Consider the following 23149-nt stretch of genomic DNA (forward strand, 5'->3'; position numbering starts at 1 on the left):
AGGGAAGGAAGGAGGGAGAGAGGGAGGAAAGAGGGAAGGAAGGATGAAAGGAAGGGAAGGAAGGGAAGGGGTGAAAGGAAGGGAAGGGAAGAAAAGACAAAAGGGAAGGAAGGAAGGAAGGAAGGGAAGAGAGAAGAAAGGATGAAAGGATGGAAGGAGAAAGGGAGGGAAGGAAGGACAAAAAGGTAGAAGGGAATGGAGGGAGGGAGAAAGGGAAAGGAGGAAGGAAAGAGAAGGAAGGAAAGAAAAGGGAAGGAAGGAGAAAGAGGGAAGGAAGGATGAAGGAAAGAGAGAAGGAAGGAATAATGAAAGGGAGGAAGGGAAGGATGGAAGGAAAAAGAGGGAAGTAGGGAGGAAAGACAAAAGGGAAGAAAGGAGGGAGGGAAGGTTGGAAGGGAAGGAAGGATGGAAGGAGAAAGGGCGAAAGGGTGGAAAGGAATGGAGGGAGGGAGAAAGGGGAAAGACGAAGGAAAGAGAAGGAAAGAAAGAAAAGGGAAGGAAAGAAAGATAAAAGGGAAGGAGGGAGGGAAGGAGAAAGAGAGAGGGAGGGAAGGAAGAACAAAAGGGGGGAAGGGAAGAAAGGCACAGAGAAGAGATGTAGTAGTCATGGGCGATTTCAACTATCCCGATATTTGCTGGAAAACAAACTCGGCCAAGAGTACAAGGTCCAACAAATTCCTCGCTTGCCTTGCAGACAATTTTATGGTCCAGAAGGTAGAAGAGGCAACAAGGGGATTGGCTACTCTTGATCTCATCCTAACAAATGCGGAGGACCTGATCGATGCGGTCGAAGTGGTAGGATCCTTAGGGGCAAGTGACCATGTGCTCCTGCAATTTGAGGTACAAAGGAAGGCCGAAACTAAGACAAGTCAAACCCGCATTTTGGACTTTAGGAGAGCTGATTTCCAAAAAATGAAGGAAACGCTGAGCAGCATTCCGTGGACACAGATACTAAAAGACAAGGGAGTTACGGATGGATGGGAATTTCTCAAGAGTGAAATACTCAAGGCGCAATTGCAAACCGTGCCAACAAAGAGAAAAAATAGGACAAGTGCAAAGAAGCCAGAATGGATGTCCAAAGAACTTCTAACTGTGCTAAGACACAAAAGAGACATGCACAAGAAGTGGAAAAAGGGAGAAATCACCAAAGAAGAATTCAAACAAATAGCCAACACCTGTAGGGAAAAGGTCCGCAAGGCTAAAGCAAAAAACGAGCTCAGACTTGCCAGGGACATTAAAAACAATAAAAAGGGCTTCTATTCTTATGTCAGTAGAAAAAGGAAAAACAAGGAGGCGATAGGACCTCTTCGAGGAGAAGATGGGGCAATGCTGACAGGGGATAGGGAAAAGGCAGAACTGCTTAATGCCTTCTTTGCCTCGGTCTTCTCACAAAAAGAGAGTCTTCAACCTCAGCAAGATGGAGTGGATGAGGGATTGGAGGACATCCAACCCCAAATTGGGAAGGAAGTCGTCCAGGAATACCTGGCCGCTCTTAATGAGTTCAAGTCCCCAGGGCCAGATCAACTACACCCCAGAGTATTGAAGGAACTAGCGGAAGTCATTTCGGAACCATTGGCAACCATCTTTGAGAGTTCTTGGAGAACGGGAGAAGTTCCAGCAGATTGGAGGAGGGCCAATGTGGTCCCAATCTTCAAGAAGGGAAAAAAGGATGACCCAAACAGCTACCGTCCAGTCAGCCTCACGTTGATACCGGGCAAGATTCTGGAAAAGATTGTTAAGGAAGCGGTCTGCAAACACTTAGAAACAAATGCAGTCATCGCTAATAGTCAACATGGATTTATCAAAAACAAGTCATGCCAGACTAATCTGATCTCTTTCTTCGATAAAGCTACAAGCTGGGTAGATGCGGCGAATGCCGTGGATGTAGCGTACCTGGATTTCAGTAAGGCCTTCGACAAGGTCCCCCATGACCTTCTGGCAAGGAAACTAGTCCAATGTGGGCTAGGCAAAACTACGGTGAGGTGGATCTGTAATTGGTTAAGTGGACAAACACAGAGAGTGCTCACTAATGCTTCCTCTTCATCTTGGAAAGAAGTGACAAGTGGAGTGCCGCAGGGTTCCATCCTGGGCCCGGTCCTGTTCAACATCTTTATTAATGACTTAGATGAAGGGCTAGAAGGCATGATCATCAAGTTTGCAGACGACACCAAATTGGGAGGGATAGCCAATAGTCCAGAGGACAGGAGCAGGATTCAAAACGATCTTGACAGATTAGAGAGATGGGCCAAAACTAACAAAATGAAGTTCAACAGTGACAAATGCAAGATACTCCACTTTGGGAGAAAAAATGAAATGCAAAGATACAGAATGGGTGACGCCTAGCTCAAGAGCAGTACGTGTGAAAAAGATCTTGGAATCCTCGTGGACAACAAGTTAAACATGAGCCAACAATGTGATGTGGCGGCAAAAAAAGCCAATGGGATTTTGGCCTGCATCAATAGGAGCATAGTGTCTAGATCTAAGGAAGTAATGCTACCCCTCTATTCTGCTTTGGTTAGACCACATCTGGAATATTGTGTCCAATTCTGGGCACCACAATTCAAGAGAGATATTGACAAGCTGGAATGTGTCCAGAGGAGGGCGACTAAAATGATCAAGGGTCTGGAGAACAAGCCCTATGAGGAGCGGCTTAGGGAACTGGGCATGTTTAGCCTGAAGAAGAGAAGGCTGAGAGGAGATATGATAGCCATGTATAAATATGTGAGAGGAAGCCACAGGGAGGAGGGAGCAAGCTTGTTTTCTGCTTCCTTGGAGACTAGGACGCGGAACAATGGCTTCAAACTACAAGAGAGGAGATTCCATCTGAACATTAGGAAGAACTTCCTGACTGTGAGAGCCGTTCAGCAGTGGAACTCTCTGCCCCGGAGTGTGGTGGAGGCTCCTTCTTTGGAAGCTTTTAAGCAGAGGCTGGATGGCCATTTGTCAGGGGTGATTTGAATGCAATATTCCTGCTTCTTGGCAGGGGGTTGGACTGGATGGCCCATGAGGTCTCTTCCAACTCTTTGATTCTATGATTCTATGATTCTATGAAGGAAAGATGGAAGGAGTAAGGGAGGAAAGGAAGGGAATGGAGGAAGGGAGAAAGGGGAAGGAGGAAGGAAAGAAAAGGGAAGGGAAGAAGGGAAGGAAGGATGGGAAAAGGGAGAGGGAGGGAAGAGGGAAGGAAGAATAAAAGGGTGGAAAGGAAGGAAGGATGGAAGGAGAAAGAGAGGGAAGGAAGGGCAAAAGTTTGGTAGGGAATGGAGGGAGGGAGAAAGGGAAAGGAGGAAGGAAAGAGAAGGAAGGAAAGAGAAAGTGGGGGGAGATGAAAGGGTGGAAGGGAAGGCGAAAGAGGGAAGAAAGGAGGAAGGAAAGAGAAGGAATGAAGGATAAGATGGTTTGACAGGAGGGCCTGAAAAAAGAGCCCAAAGGGTCGCATCTGACCTCCGGGCCTGGATTTGCCCGAATGTGCTGTAGATTTTAGGAAGTTGTTTCTTGATTTAAGGCGTTGGCATGCTGGCTTATATCCAAACAGGTGTAGTCCTGATACTAGTACAAAACAGTAAAGCCATCGCTTTTTCCAAATCTGTGTCTGGAAAGGATGGGGGTAATTAATCCTTGTATCACCTTGATTATTGTGAATGCCACAATTGTGATGTAGTGCATTGCTGTTAGGGGATACCCTAGCACAGCTACCAGAGGCAGATGAAATGCACCTAGATGCAAGGCAAAGTCTGGGATGATAGGCTGTTGTCAGTAGAATAATACTGAGCATTTAGACCAGTTTTGGGACTAAAAGGATGATACTGATAACAAAGCTTCCTGGGCCAAGTTACTTGGAGTAACCCAAACTGATCACATTACCATCTTGCGAAACTTGGGCAACGAAAGATATAACCATACCTATGATTATTATTACTGTTTTTAAAAAATATAAAATCCATTGCCTGATTGGGTCATTTCATAAACCATCTTCTGTAGGAATAAGGCATACAACCTGCAGAGTCAGCAACGGTTATGACCTCTGAACAGAAACAAAACACAATTGATTCTGAAAGAGCCACCACCAATACAAGAAATGCGGAAATAGAACTGCGCTGCACCTATCCGAGCGAGAGGCGGGAGAGAAATCAAATTTACATTCTTTTGAACATCAGTAATAGTGTCAACGAACAAGAGGAAAAATCCTTCGACTACATTAATGGAACAGGATGGGAGGATGCTGTGAGTAAGAATACTATCTTGTGAAAATTCATATTTAAGTCATTAATGATTTCTTTTTAAAATAAAAAGTACTTAGTTTGTAAATGAATACTATCAGACAGTTTGTTTTGAATGATTACATCTTGATACACAATGTAAAAATCAAAATAATTAACAGTTTGGTCACTTTATGTAATTGTGATTGAAGTTCAGGCATGAGCTGGGTATGCGTAGCTTGGCCCTTTAAAAAGTGATTGTAGCAAGAGTTTGGGAGCTAGCTCTGATCGACCTCACTGAATAATTTCGACTGAATTCCTTGACAATGCCTTCATAGTTGCCTAGTAACTTGCACTGACTGCCCCCTTATTTAAGAAGGGAAAATATTTTCCTATTGCTTGACTTGTAGTTACAATGGGAAAGCAATTACTGTATATACCCGAGTATAAACTGAGTTTTTCAGCCCTTTTTTAGGGCTGAACCCCCCCCCCCCTCGGCTTATACTTGAGTCAAAGTTATTTATTATTTTACTCTGTTGTTGTTGTTGTTGTTGTTATTATTATTATTATTATTATTATTATCAATTACATTTATTATTTTACTTTATTATTATTATTATTATTATTATTATTACATTTACATTATTTTAATCTGTTATTATTTTCATTATTTATTATTTTGCTCTATTATTACATTTATTGCCATTATCTCTGTGTAAACTGCTTTGAGTCCCCCCAGAGGTGAGAAAAGCGATATATAAATACGGTAAATAAATAAATAATAAATTTAATATTTTATTCTATTATTGTTATTATTACATTCATTATTTTACTCTATTTATCATTATCATTATTGCATTTATTATTGTACTCTAGTTATTATTATATTATTATTTTATTCTATTATTGTTATTACATCTATTATTGCACTCTATTTTGTTATTATTACAGTTATTGTTTTACTGTATTATTATTACATTTATTATTTTACTATTATTACTGTTATTACATTTCCATTATTTTACTCTTATTATTTTTATTATTACATTTATTATTTTACTCTTTTTTTGTTATTATTACATTTATTATTTTATTCTCGTTTATTATTATTGGAAGGACTAGCTGTACCCGCCACATGTTGCTGTGGCCAAACTTCCCTCCCTCTTTCTTTCCTTCCTTCCCTCTTTCCTTCCTTTCCTCTATTTCTTTCCCTTCCTATTTCTCTTCCTTCTTCCATTAGTACCTGTTTCTTCCCCCCTTCTTTGCTCTTTGGTTGCATCCTTCCTTCCTTCCTTCCTTCCTTCCTTCCTTCCTTCCTTCCTTCCTTCCCTTCTTCCCTGTCTTTCGTTCCTTCTCTTCTTCCTTCTTCTCTCCCTCTCTTTTTTCCTTTCACTTTTTTATTTCCTTCTCTCCTTCCTTGCTTCTCTTTCTTTCTTTCTTTCCTTTCTTCTTTCCCTCCCTCCTTGTCTCCTTCCTTCCCCCTTTCCCTCCTTCATTCCTTCCCTCTTTCCCTCGTTGCTTCTTGACTGTCCCTTCCATTTAATTTGTATTATATAGTAATATTATATTATATAGTAATCTATATAACAATATATAAAATATTGTATTTATATCTTACATAGAAAGAAGGAAAGTAAGAAGGAAGGAAGGAGGGAAAGAAGAGAAGGAAAAGAAAGAATGAGGGACAGGGAGGAAGAAAGGAAGGAAGGAAGAAAGGAAGGAAGGGAAGGAGAAGGAAGGAGGGCAAGGATGGAGGGGGTGAAGAAAGGAGGGATGGAAGGAAATGAAGGGGAAGGAAATAAAGAAAGGGAAAGAAGGAGGAAAGGAAGGGGGAGGAAGGAAAAGAAGAAAAGGAAGAGGAAAGGAGGGACAGGAAGGAAGGGAAAGAAGGAAAGGAAAGGAGAAGGAAGGAGGGAGGGACAGGAAGGAAGGAGGAGAGGAGGAAAGGAAGGGGAAGGAAGGAAGAAAAGGAAAGAAAGGGAGGGAGGAAAGGAGTCCTTTCGGGTGGAGTGTGGCAGAGGCAGCTACCTCCTGTTGTGTGTGTGTTAAGTGTGTGCTCATGTTGTCGGAGACAGGCGAGCAGGTCAGAGAGAAAGGAAAGAGTTAAAAAAAAGAAAGAAGGGTCTACAGAACGTCCATCCCCCACCCGCTGGCCTCTTCCAACAGGGAAAGATGGAGGAGGAGGAGACCGCCTTCCTGGCATAGCAGGGAAAGAGAAGGGGTTCCATGCGCCAAGCCTCCTCCTCCACTCCCATGGTGCCCACTCTCGCTTGTGTGTGCGTGTGTAGGGGGGGCATGCACGCGCGCCTGGCTCCTCATGCTTTAATGGCCGTCTGTTTCCCCGCGAGGAGGAGGGGGCATGGCCATGGGTCTCTTTGTAGACATGCAGTTTCTCCTTTGTGGACATGCAGTTCAGAAGTCCTTTCTGCTTTTTTTTCATGGGTTTTTTGAGTGGAGAACATACATTGGGTTGTTAGGTGTATCGTGTCCAAATTTGGTGCTAATTCATCCAGGGGTTTTTGAGTTCTGTGAATAGCACAAACGAACATTACATTTTTATTTATATAGATATGTAAGCACATTTACATTGAAGAAGGCTAGAATAATGGATTTAATCAGAGTTGAACAGTCTTATCTTAAATTACAGTTTTATGTAAATATTCAAAAACATTGAACCTACCTATTTATTTATTTATTTATTTACTATACTTGTATACCTCCTCTCTCAGCCTTATCAGTGACTCAGTTAATGTAGTTATATTGGTATCTATTTTTTATTTTGAAATTTACCAATAACTGCTGCATTTCCCACTCGAGTCAAAACGCTTTCCCAGATTTTTTTATGGTTATTTATTTATCGTGTCAGGGGCAACCAGACAATTGTATAACATTTCTAACAGAACAAAACAAACAGACAGACAAAACACAAAGTTTGCAAGCTTGGTAGTTGATTAAATGTCCTTTGACCAGTATCTGGCCACTTGGAGTGCCTCTGGTGTTGCCGCAAGAAGGTCCTCCATTGTGCATGTGGCAGGGCTTAGACTGCATTGCAGCAGGTGGTCAATGGTTTGCTCTTCTCCACACTTGCATGTCGTGGATTCCACTTTGTAGCCCTATTTCTTAAGATTGGCTCTGCATCTTGTGGTGCCGGAACCAGTCTGTTTAGCGCCTTCCAAGTCGCCCAGTCTTCTGTGTGCCCAGGGGGGAGTCTCTCATTTGGTATCAAATTAGGTGTCTCGGCTTATATTCGGGTCAGCTTATACTCGAGTATATACGATACTATTAATTTAGTTCTGATGCTATTTAAAATCGCAAATCAGGTGCTAGTTGTGTTTTATTTCTTTTGTTTCTCTCTCACACACATGCTTTACCTAACTTGTATTGATACTTGTTGTTTACTCAGGTCCAAGGCTGGAGCAAAACACCCCCCTTTGCTCATCTGCAGTTACAAAAGAGAGCTAGAAAGGCAAGACCAAGCGAGTCTGTCAGTGGGTGCCTATATTGCTCGGATCTGATGCAAGTGATTGACAAAGGTTTGGAACAAGATCCCAAGATTATAGATCAACTGAAATCCGATTTCAGATTGAGCCGATGTGCTGCCACAGACAGTATTCCACAAAAGCCACAAGCTCTGCTTTCCTCAAGTACAGCCATAACACCCCCTTCTGCAGTAGACGACATCAAAAAAGAAAGCTATTATGGCAGAATACCTTCCCTCCAGACACCCCAAGAAGAAAAGGCAAGAATGATCTTAAAGGATGTTCCATCGTCTCTAAACGAAAGGAAGTTTTATCTCATGAAGGAAAGCTCAGTATTGCAAGTAGAAAAGAAAGCGGTGCCAATCAAAGAGTTTAATATCCTGTCCCCAGGAAAGTTCAAGAGTATAGAAGCCCAGAAGCATAAGGACATCAAGAGCAGTGACCCCTTTGTGTGTAACCAAGTAGGCTCCGAAGCTCCTGCCACGAAGCCGTCCCTTGTACTGCCACCTCTGAAGGACGCAGCCCTCAAAAACAACAACAGCCTGGATCCTTCGCCAAAGAAAAGTAAGACAGCTTTATCCCAGGCAAGTGAAACAACATTCCATGCTGTGTCGGAGACCGTGTCCGCGGCTCAGTTTGTTACAACCAAAGAGAAAAGAATAGGTTCAATATTGGATGCAGTGAAGGAACAAATTAAAATGCAGGAGGTCACCTCTCTTTTCCCAAGGCTTTCAAAGACTTCCTTCTTCGCGAGGAATCTGGATCAGTGCTACTGGCCCTGTGCTTTTTTACCTGATAGGAAAGTTGCAACTGTGTCTAACCCGATTGCAATGAGAAAGAACAGACATCCAAACAGCATGCATTTTCTGCATATGAAAGGATTGCAAGTCAGCAAAGCCAGTGAGATCCGAGACCCTTGCACCGGAAGCAGGAGTCAGAGTGGAACAAAGCAAGGAAATGGGTCAAAAGCCCAGGAGATCCCACTGCTTTCTGGACTATTCCCCTCCTTAACGGTCAGCTGCCTCACAATTACTGCATTGCCTTCAAGGCTGACCTGACCTGACTTTTAAGCTGTAGTTTGATGTTATTAATATGGATTTATCTTGAGGAATACACATGGGACAAATATTTAAGGGTCTTCTAATGTAGCCTGAGTATTTATTCATTTACGTAGGTGCTTTATCAAAACAGAGTTACTCATTTTGTACAAAACTAACTGACTATTAGAAATATAATAATGTTTTCAGTAGGTTCGTAAATATATTTTGCTGTGCCCATGGATTCTGAAAATTACATTATAGCACCATAGTGAGGCCCTCTATTTGATAAAACGTTTATACCATTAACAGTATTAATAATAATAATAAATATTAATACTTATAATTAGTAAGTATTAATACTTATAGTATTATAGTATCATAGTGAGGCCCCCCATTTAGTAAATGTTTATACCAGTAACAGTATTACTAATTAATAATAATACATACATACTTATAATTAATAAGTATTCATACTTATAGTATTATAGTACCATAGTGAGGCCCTCCATTTGGTAAAATGTTTATACAATTAACAGTATTAATAATTAATAATTATAATAATTAATACTTATAATTAATAAGGATTAATACTTATAGTATTATAGTATAGTGAGGCCTTCCATTTGGTAAAATATTAATAATAAATATTAATATTTATAATTAATAAGTATTCATACTTATAGTATTATAGTATCATAGTGAGGCCCTCCATTTGGCAAAATGTTTATACCATTAACAGTATTAATAATAATTATTAATAATAATAATGAATACTTATAATTAATAAGTATTAATACTTATTGTATTATGGTATCATAGTAAGGCCTTCCATTTGGTAAAATTTTTCAACAGTACCATTATTTTCCACATAGCTCTTGTTTAGGAAAGTGTGGGATTCATTACTTCCAGTCCCTACAATATGTAAATGCAATTTGCTACAGACTGTTTGTTTGGCATTGGTATACATCTTTTGAAAGTGTACTGCATGTTTAGCTTCAGCAACGTAATCAGTCTCTTCAGGGTATGCTTGATACTGAAATCAGCCATTACTTAAGTTTGTTTTGATACATAACTTAAGCTTCCAATATTTGGAGATCATCATGCCAAAGACACCATTGCTTCTCTGTCTTTGCTGCGTGCCAAAGATGACAAGAGAGGGGTGTCATGGTCCATACGGTGCTTGCTTGTGCCCATATCCAGTTTCATAGTTCACTGGTTACAGAGACCTGGCATCATTGAATACACTCTGTATGGTCTGTGCCATAGTGATTATTATTCTCCAGCGGCTATTAATTTTTGTGTAGAGCTTAGACCTTATCAGATACTATGATGAGTTTATTTTTTAAGACTTGTATTGCTTTTAATGTTTGCAAATATATATAAGAACTAAGCTTTGTTTGTACTCTTCTTTATGCAGACTAATGTCTATGCAGTTCAATCTGTTTACGTTAGCTGGGCCTTTTCCTTCCATTTCAGACTAGGTAACTTGCATTCTTTCATAGTCCAGACAGCCTCAATAAAACCCTTCTCTGTATGCACAGTGACAGCATGTTCCTCAGTAATTCAGCCCAAGAGATTTTCCTGTCAACACCTGCCATAATTGTCCAACACCTTCCTTGATGCATTTGGAGTAGCAGGAAGGTAATGACTTCTGGATATCCCTTTGCAAGAGTCCCATGTCACTTTAAAACAATGATTCAGGGACTCTATTTCTATTGCATCAATTTCATTCTCATAGCATAGTGGTTACCAACTCATGGGCCCACTGGTGGGCCAAGATACCTAAAATGAGGTCCGCGGCTCTAGATTATTAAACATGGTTTTCTGAGGGTGAGCAGATGGCAGCTACTGGACTACAGATGTTCTGTATCAGAAACTAGAGCTGATGTGGTTTATCCAATAGTTTTCTGAATCAGCACCCAAAATAACCAAACTGAATCTGTCTACGTGGCCCCTGGTCTAAGTGGTCCCTGGTCAAGTGGCCCCTGGTCTAAGTGGTCCCTGGTCAAAATGGTCCCTGGTCAAAGTGGCCCCTGGTCAAATTGGTCCATGGTCAAGTGGTCCCTGGTTAAAGTGGTCCCTGGTCAAAGTGGCCCCTGGTCTAAGGTCCCTGGTCAAAGTGGTCCCTGGTCAAAGTGGTCCCTGGTCAAAGAGGTTCTTGGTTAAAGTGGTCCCTGGTCAAAGTGGTCCCTGGTCAAAGAGGTTCTTGGTTAAAGTGGTCCCTGGTCTAAATGGCTCCTGGTCAAAATGGCCCCTGGTCTAAGGTCCCTCGTCTAAGTGGTCCCTGGTCAAAGTGGTCCCTGGTCAAAGAGGTTCTTGGTTAAAGTGGCCCCTGATCTAAGTGGCTCCTGGTCAAAGTGGTCCCTGGTCTTAGTGGTCCCTGGTCTAAGTGGTCCCTTGTCAAGTGGTTCTTGGTTAAAGTGGTCCCTGGTCTAAGTGGCTCCTGCTCAAAGTGGTCCCTGGTCTAAGTGGTCCCTTGTGAAGTGGTTCTTGGTTAAAGTGGTCCCTGGTCTAAGTGGCTCCTGGCCAAAGTGGTCCCTGGTATTAGTGGCCCCTGGTCAAAGAGGTCCCTGGTCTTAGTGGTCCCTGGTCTAAGTGGCTCCTGGCCAAAGTGGTCCCTGGTATTAGTGGCCCCTGGTCAAAGAGGTCCCTGGTCTTAGTGGTCCCTGGTCTAAGTGGCTCCTGGTCAAAGTGGTCCCTGGTCTAAGTGCCTCCTGATCAAAGTGGTCCCTGGTCTTAGTAGTCCCTGGTCTAAGTGGTCCCTGGTCTAAGTGGCCCCTGGTCAAGCGGTACTTAGTTAAGTGGTCTCTGGTAAAATAAAAAAGGTTGGGACCACTGTCATGGCACTTCTGCTAAATTCTTTTCACTCTCAAAAATTGAGCTTGTTGATAAATGTAATGCAGTTTTGGTATCTTGCATGTCAAGGTTGTATGTCCCGAAGCTTTGAGAAAGCTTTCTTAAAGCTAGCAGACAAGTGCCACCTGTCAGCTATGGATTTGCAGAACCCATAAGCTTAATGCAAGCTAGTTGACAACATGTGTTTCTTGCTTTTTTCTTTTTTGTCGTGTCAGGAGCGACCTGAGAAACTGCGTCGCTCCTGTTGTGAGAGAATTGACCGTCTGCAAGGACGTTGCCTAGGGGACGCCCGGATGATTTGATGTTTTATCATCCTTGTGGGAGGCTTCACTCATGTCCCCGCATGAGGAGCTGGAGCTGATAGAGGGAGCTCATCTGCCTCTCCCCGGATTCGAACCTGTGACCTTCAGTCCTGTCGGCACAGGGCTTTAACCCACTGCGCCACCGGGTTTTCTTGCTTATATAGCACAAGCAGCATGGCTGTTTACATAGTGTATGAACTAGAAAATTAGAAAAAGCAGGAAGCTTTCTTATAAGAACAGTTTTTGGAAAGATTGTTGGCACTGCTTCCGACCATTTGCCATACTTGGATTCGGCATTGTTTTTGAGCATAGAGGGCAGGCTTATTGTAGGTGTTCTCTAAAAGAGTCCCCAATTAGTTTGTGTTCTTTGTATATATTGTTTTACTCATATGCCTAACATTCAATAGTAAAGAGTTATATATATATATATATATATATATATATATATATATATATATATAATTTCCTGAAGTTTCATTCAAAAATAAGAATATTTGTGTGTGTGCGTGTGTTTGTGTATGGTGTGTGTGTGTGTGTGTGTGTATATATATATATATAAATTTATTGACGACATTTATATGCTGCCCTTCTCATCCTGAAGGGGACTCAGAGCGGCTTACAAGTAAAATGTAAATACAATATATTATATTATTACCATAGCACAATATTAATATTACACATTATTATATTGTATTATAACATTATACTGTAATATTATTGGTAATATTACATATAATATAAAATATATAATTATAATATCATATTATTAGTAGCATTATATTGTATTACATTATAATGTTATAAATATTATATGTATATACAATATATTATATTATATTATATTATATTATATTATATTATATTATATTATAAGCACAGTGCAAGATGGAACTGTCTTCCTGGCCTCTCTCTTCACTCTGATCTCAGAGCAAAATATATACACACTAAAATATTCTTATTTTTAAATGAAACTTCAGAAAATAAATGCAAATCTAAATATTGCTGAGTCTATGTAAGATGGTGCCACTGGTTGTGAAATTATGCTACATGTAAGATCTTTAAGAAACCATAATCTATTTCTGCAAGTTTGTGACTTAAAGCACTTTGTGGTCAACCAGCAATTAAATGGAGTGAGTGTCTCTTTTAATATAATCTGTGGAGGAGCAAAATTCCTCAAAACACTTTCTGGAAATCTTTTTAAGTTTTTTGTTGCATTGCTGTTTCTGCTACCAGTAACTCAGAACTGTTGGTTTTAATTGCGATTTGAAGAGCTTCCTGTTATCTTCATTGCATGCCTATTCAGTAATAATGTGATTTAAGTTTAAATGGGGGATAAAGACAATGGTTAGAAAGATGCAATGGGTGGATTTAAACTAGTGGTTCCCAACCTTGACCATCAGTGGTCTGTCAAAACTAAAATAGCACGGTTGGTGGGGATGAGAGAGAGGGCCTTCTCGGTGGTGGCCCCCCTCCTCTGGAATGCCCTTCCAAGGGAAATAAGACAGGCCCCATCCCTCCCCTCCTTTCGTAAGAGCTTGAAGTCCTGGTGGTTTCAACAAGCCTTTGAAAATGACCAGTTCTAACTCAGACCTACACATTGTCGAATACGGCCTTATTCTTCCTACCAATTACCCAGATCCTTTTCTCTAATCGGCCCCGGAATGAACAGCCACAGACCCGTACCTAATATTATTGTTGCCTGCCTTAGCATTGCACTTAATTCCCAGGCCCTCTAGAATTTTGGGGCTTGCACAAATCTTGGCCTGGCCTTTTAAATTTTTTAATTGCCTTGAACAAGCAGGATTACTTTTAATATATGTGTGTTATGGCGACAATTTTTATGCTTACATTGTTTTGTTAATCTTATGGTCATGTTGTTTTACTTTGTATGTTTTGTGATGTTACCTGAGAACCGCTGTGACTTCCCTTGGGGAGATAGAGCAGTATATAAATGAAGTATTATTATTATTATTATTATTATTAAATACGGTCCACGGTTTCACTGTTACTACACCGTTGCAATGAGAGCGACTGGTCTCGCAAAACCCTCATGTAGTGCCGAGGCTTATTAAATATGGCTTTCTGCGGGCGAGCAGATGGTGACTACTGGATGGAATATGTTCTGTATCAGAAACTAGAGCTGATGTGCTCTGTCCAATGCAATTTTCTGAATCAGCACCCCAAATAAACAAACCAAATGTAAAGTTGACCAAAAACTGATTTGTAAGCCTTTTGGTACCAATGTTGGAGAGTGGTACCTGGTCAAAAGAGGTTGGGAACCACTGATTTAGATAAACATTTACGAAGAAGTGACTTAGCCAGTGTATGTGTTTTCACTTGGTGTGTACTTATCAGCCTAGTCCTGCTAAGCAGTAGAGATTTTGCTATAGAGTAAATAGTACATATGTCCTTCATATTCACCCATATAGACTTATAGTTTGTGAACTAGCCAATTGGTAAAATACAATATGACCTCATCATTTGGGACAATGTAAGATTTTTGTTGTTTAAAATATTAAGTAAAATAAACATGAATGCAATTAATTACTTTAACTTTTTGGTTGTACAGATAAATATAAAATCTATTTCTTAACTGTGGAATCAGTGAGGAATGAATAAAAATAAAATATATACTATTCAGGCGACTTTAAAATAGGTTGCTGTGAGTTTTCCAAGTTGTCTGGCCATATTCCAGAAGCATTCTCTCCTGATGTTTCGCCCACATCTATGGCAGGCATCCTCAGATGTTGTGAGGTCTGTTGAAAATTAGGCAAGTGGGATTTATATATCTGTGGAATGTCCAGGGTGGGAGAAAGAACTCTTGCCTGCTTGAGGCAAGTGTGGATGTTGCTATTCGCCACCTTGATTAATATTCAATGGTCTTGCAGCCTCAAAGCCTGGTTGGTTGCTGCCTGGGGGCATCCTTTGTTAGGTGGTGTTAGCTGGCCCCGATTGATTCGATTGATTGACGTTTTTCAGTGTTGCTCTTTATTTACTGTCCTGATTTGAGAGGTTTTTTTGAATACTGGGAGCCAAATTTTGTTCATTCTGTGTAGTCTGACATAGTTGAAGAAAATGAATGAAACCTGGCTACCAGTATTTAAAAAAACTCTAAAATCAGAACACTAAATAAAGAGGAATTAAGAAATTAAAATGATTGACTAGGACCTAAATAATCATGAAGGCCAATTCTGTAAATCCAAAGCTTGCTTTTTCTGTCAAGAAGATGCATATGGTCCTTTTTTTATACACAATCAGATTTTGGTTTGAACTGAATTATCTGGCAGTGTAGACTCTGATAATCCAGTTCAAAGCAATGTGGATTATCTGGATTGTATGGCAGTGTAGAGGCACTCTGGTAGCATAGAAGGTTAATTTTATTTATTTATTTATTTACTTTACTTGTATACCGCAGTTTCTCAGCCCAACAGGTGACTCAACGCGGTTTACAACAAGGATAAGAATCAATCAATGATATACAATTTAAAACCAAAACTGCTGAACTTGCTGACCAAAAGGTTGGTGGTTCAAATCTGGGGAGCAGGGTGAGCTCCCTCTGTTTTAATGTTTGAGATTATGCTGCTGTGTCGCTTATTGATATTGGTTTTTCATTTTATGTAATTTATTTTCTGATTTTTGTTGCGTTTTTTTGTTTATATTGTGTTTACTGCATTGATGGGCATGGCCTTATGTAAGCCGCCCCAAGTCCCCTTGGGGGAGATTGAGGCGGGGACTAAATAAAGTTTTATTATTATTATTATTATTAGCCCCAGCTTCTGCCAACCTAGCAGTTCGAAAACGTGTGAGTAGATTAATAGGTACTGCTTCTGCGGGAAGGTAATGGTGCTTCATGCAATCATGCTGGCCACATGACCTTGGAGGTGTCTATGCACAGCGCCTGCTCTTTGGCTTAGAAATGGAGATAAGCACCAGCCCCAGAGTTGGACACAACTAGACTTCATGTCAGGGAAAACCTTTACCTTGACATTATGGCAGTGTAGAAATCAATTGAAAAAAATTCTGATGGAGCTTCAGAAGCAGTAGTATGTCACCTGGGCCACTATGCTATATGCTCATGTATAAGTCTAAAACATTATTTAGTCAAAACTTGGGCTGGCCTACCCACAGTTCTGTGTGAGTACTATATCCAAACTCTTATCCAAAAAGAAACCAACCTCTTCTCTGAGTCGAATGGCAACACGCAAGGGCTTAATCCACCTTTTCTTTAAAAACCACCAAACTCCTTTACTCTCTTTGATGTTGCACCACTTCTAGCCTTTATTAATAGAATCCATAAAGGCTAGAAGGGATGAGGGACAGGGCCTTCTCAGTGGTGACCCCTCGGCTGTGGAACTTCTCCTTTCCTAGTGAAATCAGATCAGCCCCCGCCCTCCTGAGCTTCAGAAAAAAGCTAAGAACGTGGTTGTGGGACTAAGCTTTCAGATAGCAATCTCCTAGTGCAATAAGTGAATGTGAAATAGTGCTATGATAATTGGAATGGTCTTTGAGTACGGTATTGGATTATGTGATTTTAGTAAGTGGTTTTAATGTCTGGTATGTTTTTAGTGCTTGGTTTTAAGGTATTATTTTGTCTGATGTATAATTATGTGGCATCGAATTGTGCCTGATATGTAAGCCATTCTGAGTCCCCTTTGGGGCGAGAAGGGTGGGGTATAAATATGGCAAATAAATAAATAAATAACCCTGGACTTATCCACAGGTCATGCCAAAATCTATAATTTTGATGCCAAAACCTGTCCTCAACTTATACATGAGGTCTCCTTGTATATGAGTATGTATCAGGGTGTAATTTGGGTGCTGCATGGTAGGCCAGAGCAGAGTGGGTGGGCTGGGAGGAAGCCCCTTCCCTGCTCTTTCCTCCTCTTCCTCTTTCAGAGGCAGAAAATGAAGGAAAGATGCGAAACGTTTGGACCCTAAAAGGGTCTGGATGAGATGGTGGACAGGAGTGAAAATGTGCATCCATTCGACCCTGTATTGCCTACTCCTGATATAAAATCCTACAATCCTAGAGCTGAAAGAGACCCCCAAGGACTATCTAGTCCAACCCCCTGCCATGCAAGAAGGCAACAGTCAAAGCACTCCCCATAGATTTTTAGTGTAATTTAGATGTTATGTATTAGTGATGTTAGTTGTTGTTCTGATTTCTTTGTAAAGTGTCTTTTTGTACTGTACACCGCCGCGAGTCACCCTAGGGCTGAGAGCGGCGGTTAATAAATGCAAGAAATAAATAAATAAATAAATAGACAGCTTCTGCTGAGAAGCCTCCAGAGAAGGAGGCTCTTCCATACGCCTATGCCATTCTCCAGGAAGTTGTTCCTAATCTTTTCAGTTGAATCTTTTTTCAATCCATTGAACCCTTTGCTCCCTTGTGCCCTGGTCTCTAGAGCAGCAGAAAGTCAGTTTTCCTGCTCTTCCTCCTCCTTCATGGGACACCCTTTTAATTTTTGAAACATGGTTCTCATCTCCTCTCTCTGCCTTCTCCCCGCTAAACATATCCTGGGAAGACAGGAAAAATAGAAGAAAGGAAGAAAGGAAGGAAGGGAGGGAGGGAGGGAGGGAGGAAGAGAAGAATGGAGGGGTGGAAGGGAGGGAGGAAAGAGAGAAGGAAGACAAAACAAAAGGGAAAGAAGGAGGAAGAGAGAGAGGAAAGAGAGAAGGAAGGATAGGATGGTTTTCCTGTCCCCTCTCTGCCTTTTCCCAACTAAGCATCTTCCAGGAGGAAAGAAGGAAGGAAAAAGAGAAGGAAAGAAAGAATGGAGGAGTGGAAGGGAAGGGAGGAAAGAGAAGGAAGACCAGATAAAAAAGGAAGGGAGGGAGGAAGAGAAGAAGTGAAGGGAAGGGAGGAAGGAAAGAAAGAAAGAAGACAAAACAAAAGGGAAGGAAGGAGGAAGAGCGAGGAAAGAAAGAAGGAAGGATAGGGATGGTTCTCATGTCCCCTCTCTGCCTTTTCCCAGCTAAACATCTTCCAGGAGGAAAGGAGGAAGGAAAAAAAAGAGAAGGGTGGATGGATGGAAGGGAGGGAGGGAGGAAGAGAAGAATGGAGGAGTGGAAGGGAAGAGAGGGAGGAAAGAGAGAAGGAAGACAAGACAAAAAAAGGAGGAAGGAAGGAAGGAAGGAAGGGAGGGAGGGAGGGAGGAAGAGAAGAATGGAGAGGGGGAAGGGAAGGGAAGGAGGAAAGCTCGAAGGAAGACAAGAGAAAAGGGAAGAAGGAAGAGAGAGAGGAAAGAGAGAAGGAAGGATAGGATGGTTCTTATGTCCCCTCTCTGCCTTTTCTCAGCTAAACATATTCCAGGAGGAAAGGAGGAAGGAAAAAAAAGAGAAGGATGGATGGATGGATGGATGGAAGGGAGGGAGGGAGGAAGAATGGAGGAGTGGAAGGGAAGGGAGGGAGGAAAGAGAGAAGGAAGACAAGACAAAAAAAGAAGGAAGGAAGGGAGGGAGGGAGGGAGAGAAGAATGGAGAGGTGGAAGGGAAGGGAGGGAGGAAAGGGAGAAGGAAGACAAGACAAAAGGGAAGGAAGGAGGAAGAGAGAGAGGAGAAAGAAGGAAGGATAGGATGGTTCTCATGTCCCCTCTCTGCCTTTTCCCAGCTAAACATCTTCCAGGAGGAAGGAAAAAGAGAAGGGAAGAATGGAGGAGTGGAAGGGAAGGGAGGGAGGGAGGAAAGAGAGAAGGAAGACCAGACAAAAAAGGAAGGAAGGAAGGAGAACGAGGGAAGGAAGGATAGGATGGAAGGGAAGGGAGGGAGGAAAGAGAAGGAAGAAAAGACAAAAGGGAAGGACAAAAGGAAGGAAGGAGAAAGAGAGGGAGGACGGAGAAGGAAGGACAAAAGGGTGGAAGGAGAAAGGGGTGGGGTAAGAAAGGAAGGAGGATGGAAAGAGAGAAGGAAGGACAGGGTGGTGTGAGAGAGAAAGGCCTGAGAAAAGAGCCCAAGGGGCCACACCTGGCCCCCGGGCCTGGGTTTACTCATACCTGGTATATATGGTATATATAATCCGTATGGGTCTCTTGAAAAAAAATCTATTTACAAGTCAGCCAATTAAATATAATGGAAATTATTATTAGTTTCCCATTATATTTGTTAAATGTAAGGCAATAAGTGAAAAATGTAAGAAGAAATTTGCCCAGAATTCAGTCCCAATTTGGTCGCATTAGCCATATTAAAATGTCTGTATTATGAAATGGAAAATTATTATTTTGTATGACTGTAAACATCTCAGTATCCATTCCTTTTTTTTCCTCCCTCAGGAACGAGGTTGGGGGAGAGCGACCCCTTTCGCGTGCTGTAAAATCCCCAAAAAGCCAAGGATAAACAAAATAGTTCCAAGAATATCTCACCAGAAAATCACTACTAGTCTGAAAAAAAACATGGACTGGGTGAATCAACTGGAAAGCAAGAAACAAAAAAACCATTGCAAATTTCCTAAAAAAGAAACCATTTCAAGCAATCAAGAGATTGGAGTCACCAGCATCAAACCATACAAGATGGCAACCAATTCTGAAAGAGAAAGGATGAGAAAAAAATTAAATACTATTCAAACATTTCTAGGTGAAGAGAAGACCTTGCCTATAAAGGAATATGAAATCAACTCACAAGAACAGACAGGACCTAAAGCCATGAGATATGATGAGATCAACCTGCCACAAGTAATTCCCAGCAACTTGAGCTATATATCCTTAAATGCATTGTTGGTCTTTAGGCAAGATGAATTTGGTGTAATCAACATACATCTGGAGACCCCTTTCAATAACGGAGCAACTGCTGCAAAAAGAACGAAAAGAGAAGACACCACGCCTGACGAAATGGTATCCCACAGACCTGCAACTAAAAAGGTCAAGCCAAAGAATAGAAAAAAATTTGGTATGAATAACGTGGTAGAAAAATCCAATACAAAAATAATGTACCACCCTTTGATTTGTCCACAAGACTCTGGTATTTTGTCTTTCTCTGAAATGTGTTGGGTCTTTTCCCTGGCCTAGAATGATTTTGTGAAGAAAAAAAAAACGGACAACCCTCAAGGTCAGCAACATCACAAATTAGACTGTGAACTTAATCATTAGGATTCATGTACTCAGCTTCTCCTTGGATTCAAATATTTGGGATCCATGAGCTCTGGTTCTCAACCTGGGGATCGGGGGGGTCGCAAGGGGTGTCCTAGGGGCCATCAAAGACCACCAGAAAACACATATTTCTGATGGTCTTAGGAATCCCTTTAGCAGAGAAGGCTGGATGTAGGTGAACTACAACTCCCAAACTCAAGGTCAATGTCCACCAAACTGTTCCAGTATTTTATATTGGTCATGACAGTTCTGTGTGGAAGGTTTGCCCCAATTCTGTCCTTGATGGGGTTCAGAATGCTCCTTGATTGTAGGTGAACTATAAATCCCAGTAACTACAACTCCCGAATGTCAAGGTCTATTTTCCCCAAATTCCATCTGTGTTTATATTTGAGCATATTGAGTATTCATGCCAAGTTTGGTCCAGATCCATCATTGTTTGAGTCCACAGTGCTCTCTAGATATAGGTGAACTACAACTCCAAAACTCAAGGTCAATGCCCACCAAACCCTTCTAGTGTTTTCTGTTGGTCAAGGGAGTCCTGTGTGCCAAGTTTGGTTCAATTCCATCGTTGATGGAGTTCAGAATGCTCTTTGATTGTAGCTGAACTATACATCCCAGCAACTACAACTTCCAAATGACAAAATCAGCCCCCCCCCTCCCCAACCACACCTATATTCAAATATGGGCGTATCAGGTATTTGTGTCAAATTTGGTCCAGTGAATGAAAATACACCCTGCTTATCAGATATTTACATGACGATTCATAACAGTAGCTAAATTACAGTTATGAAGTAGCAACAAAAATAATTTTATGGTTGGGGGCCACCACAACATGATGAACTGTATTAAGGGGTTGAGGCATTAGGAAGTTTGAGAACAACTATGCTAGCTGGTTACATGGAATGGGCAAACCATACTCAAAAATGGAAAGGGATGCTCATTAATTTTTGAGGCAAATTCAGTCCTAACATGTCACGATAATTGTGAATGTAGTACACAGTTGCATGGATGGGTCTCCCATTTTTTAAAATATTTCTCAACTCGCCAATTTTCATGCAAGAGAAAGCCTGTTTCGCCTTCTCTTGTAATCATTGCCTCTCCTTAGGAAACCCTGCAGAGCTGCCACAAGACAAGAAGGAAATATCCTCTTATCACGCACTTTGCAAGACACAAGTGTTGTGTGGAAAACTTGAAATGACCTTGTTTCTGTAGCAGTCCTGTGATATCATGGCTTCTAATTAATAAAATCACAACTCATTTATCTTTCAACAGTAGGTACATTTCTCGAAAGTAGGTCTACCATAGCTCATAGCTTCAAGAACAAATTTTATTCTGTCAGATGCGTATCTTAAAGAATGCAAGGAAGAGTAAAAGACCAGATAATGGCATACAGCAGCATTTTTCAACCTGGCGGTCAAGACCCTGGGGAGGGGGGCACGAAGGGTCACCAAAGGCCATCGGAAAACACAGTATTTTCTGTTGGTCATGAGGGTTCTGTGTGGCAAGCTTGGTCCAATTCTATTGGTGGGTTCAGAATGCTCTTTGATTGTAAATGAACTATAACCCCCAGCTACTACAACTCCCAAATGTCAAGGTCTATTTTCCCCAAACTTCACCAGTGTTCAAATTTGAGCATTCATGCCAAGTTTGGTCCGGATCCATCATTGTTTGAGTCCATAGTGCTCTCTGGATATCGGTGAACTCCAAAACTCAGTCAATGCCCACCAAACCCTTCCAGTATTTTCTGTTGTTCATGGGAGTTCTGGTTCAATTCTATCATTGGTGGAGTTCAGATTGCTCTTTGTATGTGAACTATAAATCCCAGCAACTGCAACTCTGACTAAAATCAGCAAGAGTTTGAGGGCAAAATACAGGTTGAGGTAGCATGACTTCCTTTTTTAAAATGCACGCCATTCAGTCGGTTGAAGTCGTAGCGGAGTGCTAGTGGTCTCATTCGAGAGGTGCGAGTATAAAGTTTTGTACTGACACAGTTCAGTCACCATCATGTGTTGGAACAGTGAGGAGCGTGCTTTTGCCGTTGAGGCCTACTTTTCGAGTGGATTTGGAGTAGCCGGCCCGCTCTCCAGATTTGGCCCCTTGTGATTTTTTTCTATGGAGTTTTTTGAAATCCCGTGTTTATGGTTTACCCAGTGTATGGAAAATGGGGGATATCACCTACCTAATCTGATCTTCAAAACTATGTAAAACAAAACTTTTGGTATGTGCCCACATTATTAAAAAAATTCTGATTCATACAATGGGTTTTATTAAGTTTTGAAAAAAGGAAGTTATGCTGCCTCACCCTGTATAACAACAGTTTGGAAATGAATAATTGATTATACAAATATGTTGGCGGGCTGTTATTAAAAGTATTGAACTATAGAAATACTCACTATAGTTTTCAACATTTGGAAATTATAGCAATTCTTGATGAAGTCTTAAGGATCAACAACTGTACCTTCATTGTAACGTAAAATCTTTGGTTAATGTTGCATGCAAGTCATGTGGTGGTTTGGTAAACAATTTGATTAGTTGGTAGACCTACCAAGCGACTTGTGTTCTGAAGCTGGTTTATATGGTTTGATTTGTAGCTCTTGAAACAAAGGTGTTTGGTTGGGGTGTTCTTGTTGTTGTTAAGGATTTGAAGGCTACTCAAATTGGGTTGTTGTAGGTTTTTTCGGGCTATATGGCCACATTCTAGAGGCATTCTCTCCTGACGTTTCGCCTGCATCTATGGCAAGCATCCTCAGAGGTAGTGAGGTCTGTTGGAACTAGGAAAATGGGTTTATATATCTGTGGAATGACCAGGGTGGGACAAAGTACTCTTGTCTGCTGGAGCTAGGTGTGAATGCTGGACCACTCTCACAACCACCATGTCAGACTGCACAGAGAAGCCATTGAAATCCATAAGCATGTGGACAATTTCAACGGAAAGGTGGAAACCATGAAAATGAACAAAAAAACTCTAAAATTACAACAGCAAAACAACAGAGAGGAAACAATCAGAGACATCTAATCACCTCTTAACAAAAGATTGTCCCAGGCACTAACAAGCTACACCAAAAAGCTGCCAGGCCATCAAATGCTAATCAAGATGGTCAGTTGAAACATTCACACCTAGCTCCAACAGACAATAATAATAATAATAATAATAATAAAACTTTATTTGTACCCCGCTACCATCTCCCCAAG

The 23149-nt window shown here is 41.1% G+C and overlaps 1 protein-coding gene across 4 annotated transcripts in view; it reads left to right on the top strand.

The window, feature by feature from the left end:
* The window catches only part of C8H16orf46 (chromosome 8 C16orf46 homolog), a 31676-nt gene extending 9503 nt beyond the window's left edge, over window positions 1-22173 (top strand). For 2 of the 4 annotated variants that reach the window (XM_060788013.2, XM_067471030.1), the window contains exons 2-4: window positions 3982-4224; window positions 7603-8691; window positions 19145-22173. In XM_060788013.2, coding sequence (XP_060643996.2) covers window positions 4018-4224; window positions 7603-8691; window positions 19145-19876 — 2028 coding nt within the window. In that variant the 5' untranslated portion in view covers window positions 3982-4017 and the 3' untranslated portion in view covers window positions 19877-22173. The remainder of the gene's footprint in view (window positions 1-3981; window positions 4225-7602; window positions 8692-19144) is intronic. The other 2 variants (XM_067471032.1, XM_067471031.1) reach the window with 2 other exon arrangements.
* Window positions 22174-23149: the final 976 nt, after the last annotated feature.

Source organism: Anolis sagrei, chromosome 8, assembly GCF_037176765.1.
Source record: "Anolis sagrei isolate rAnoSag1 chromosome 8, rAnoSag1.mat, whole genome shotgun sequence".
Classification (NCBI taxonomy): domain Eukaryota; kingdom Metazoa; phylum Chordata; class Lepidosauria; order Squamata; family Dactyloidae; genus Anolis; species Anolis sagrei.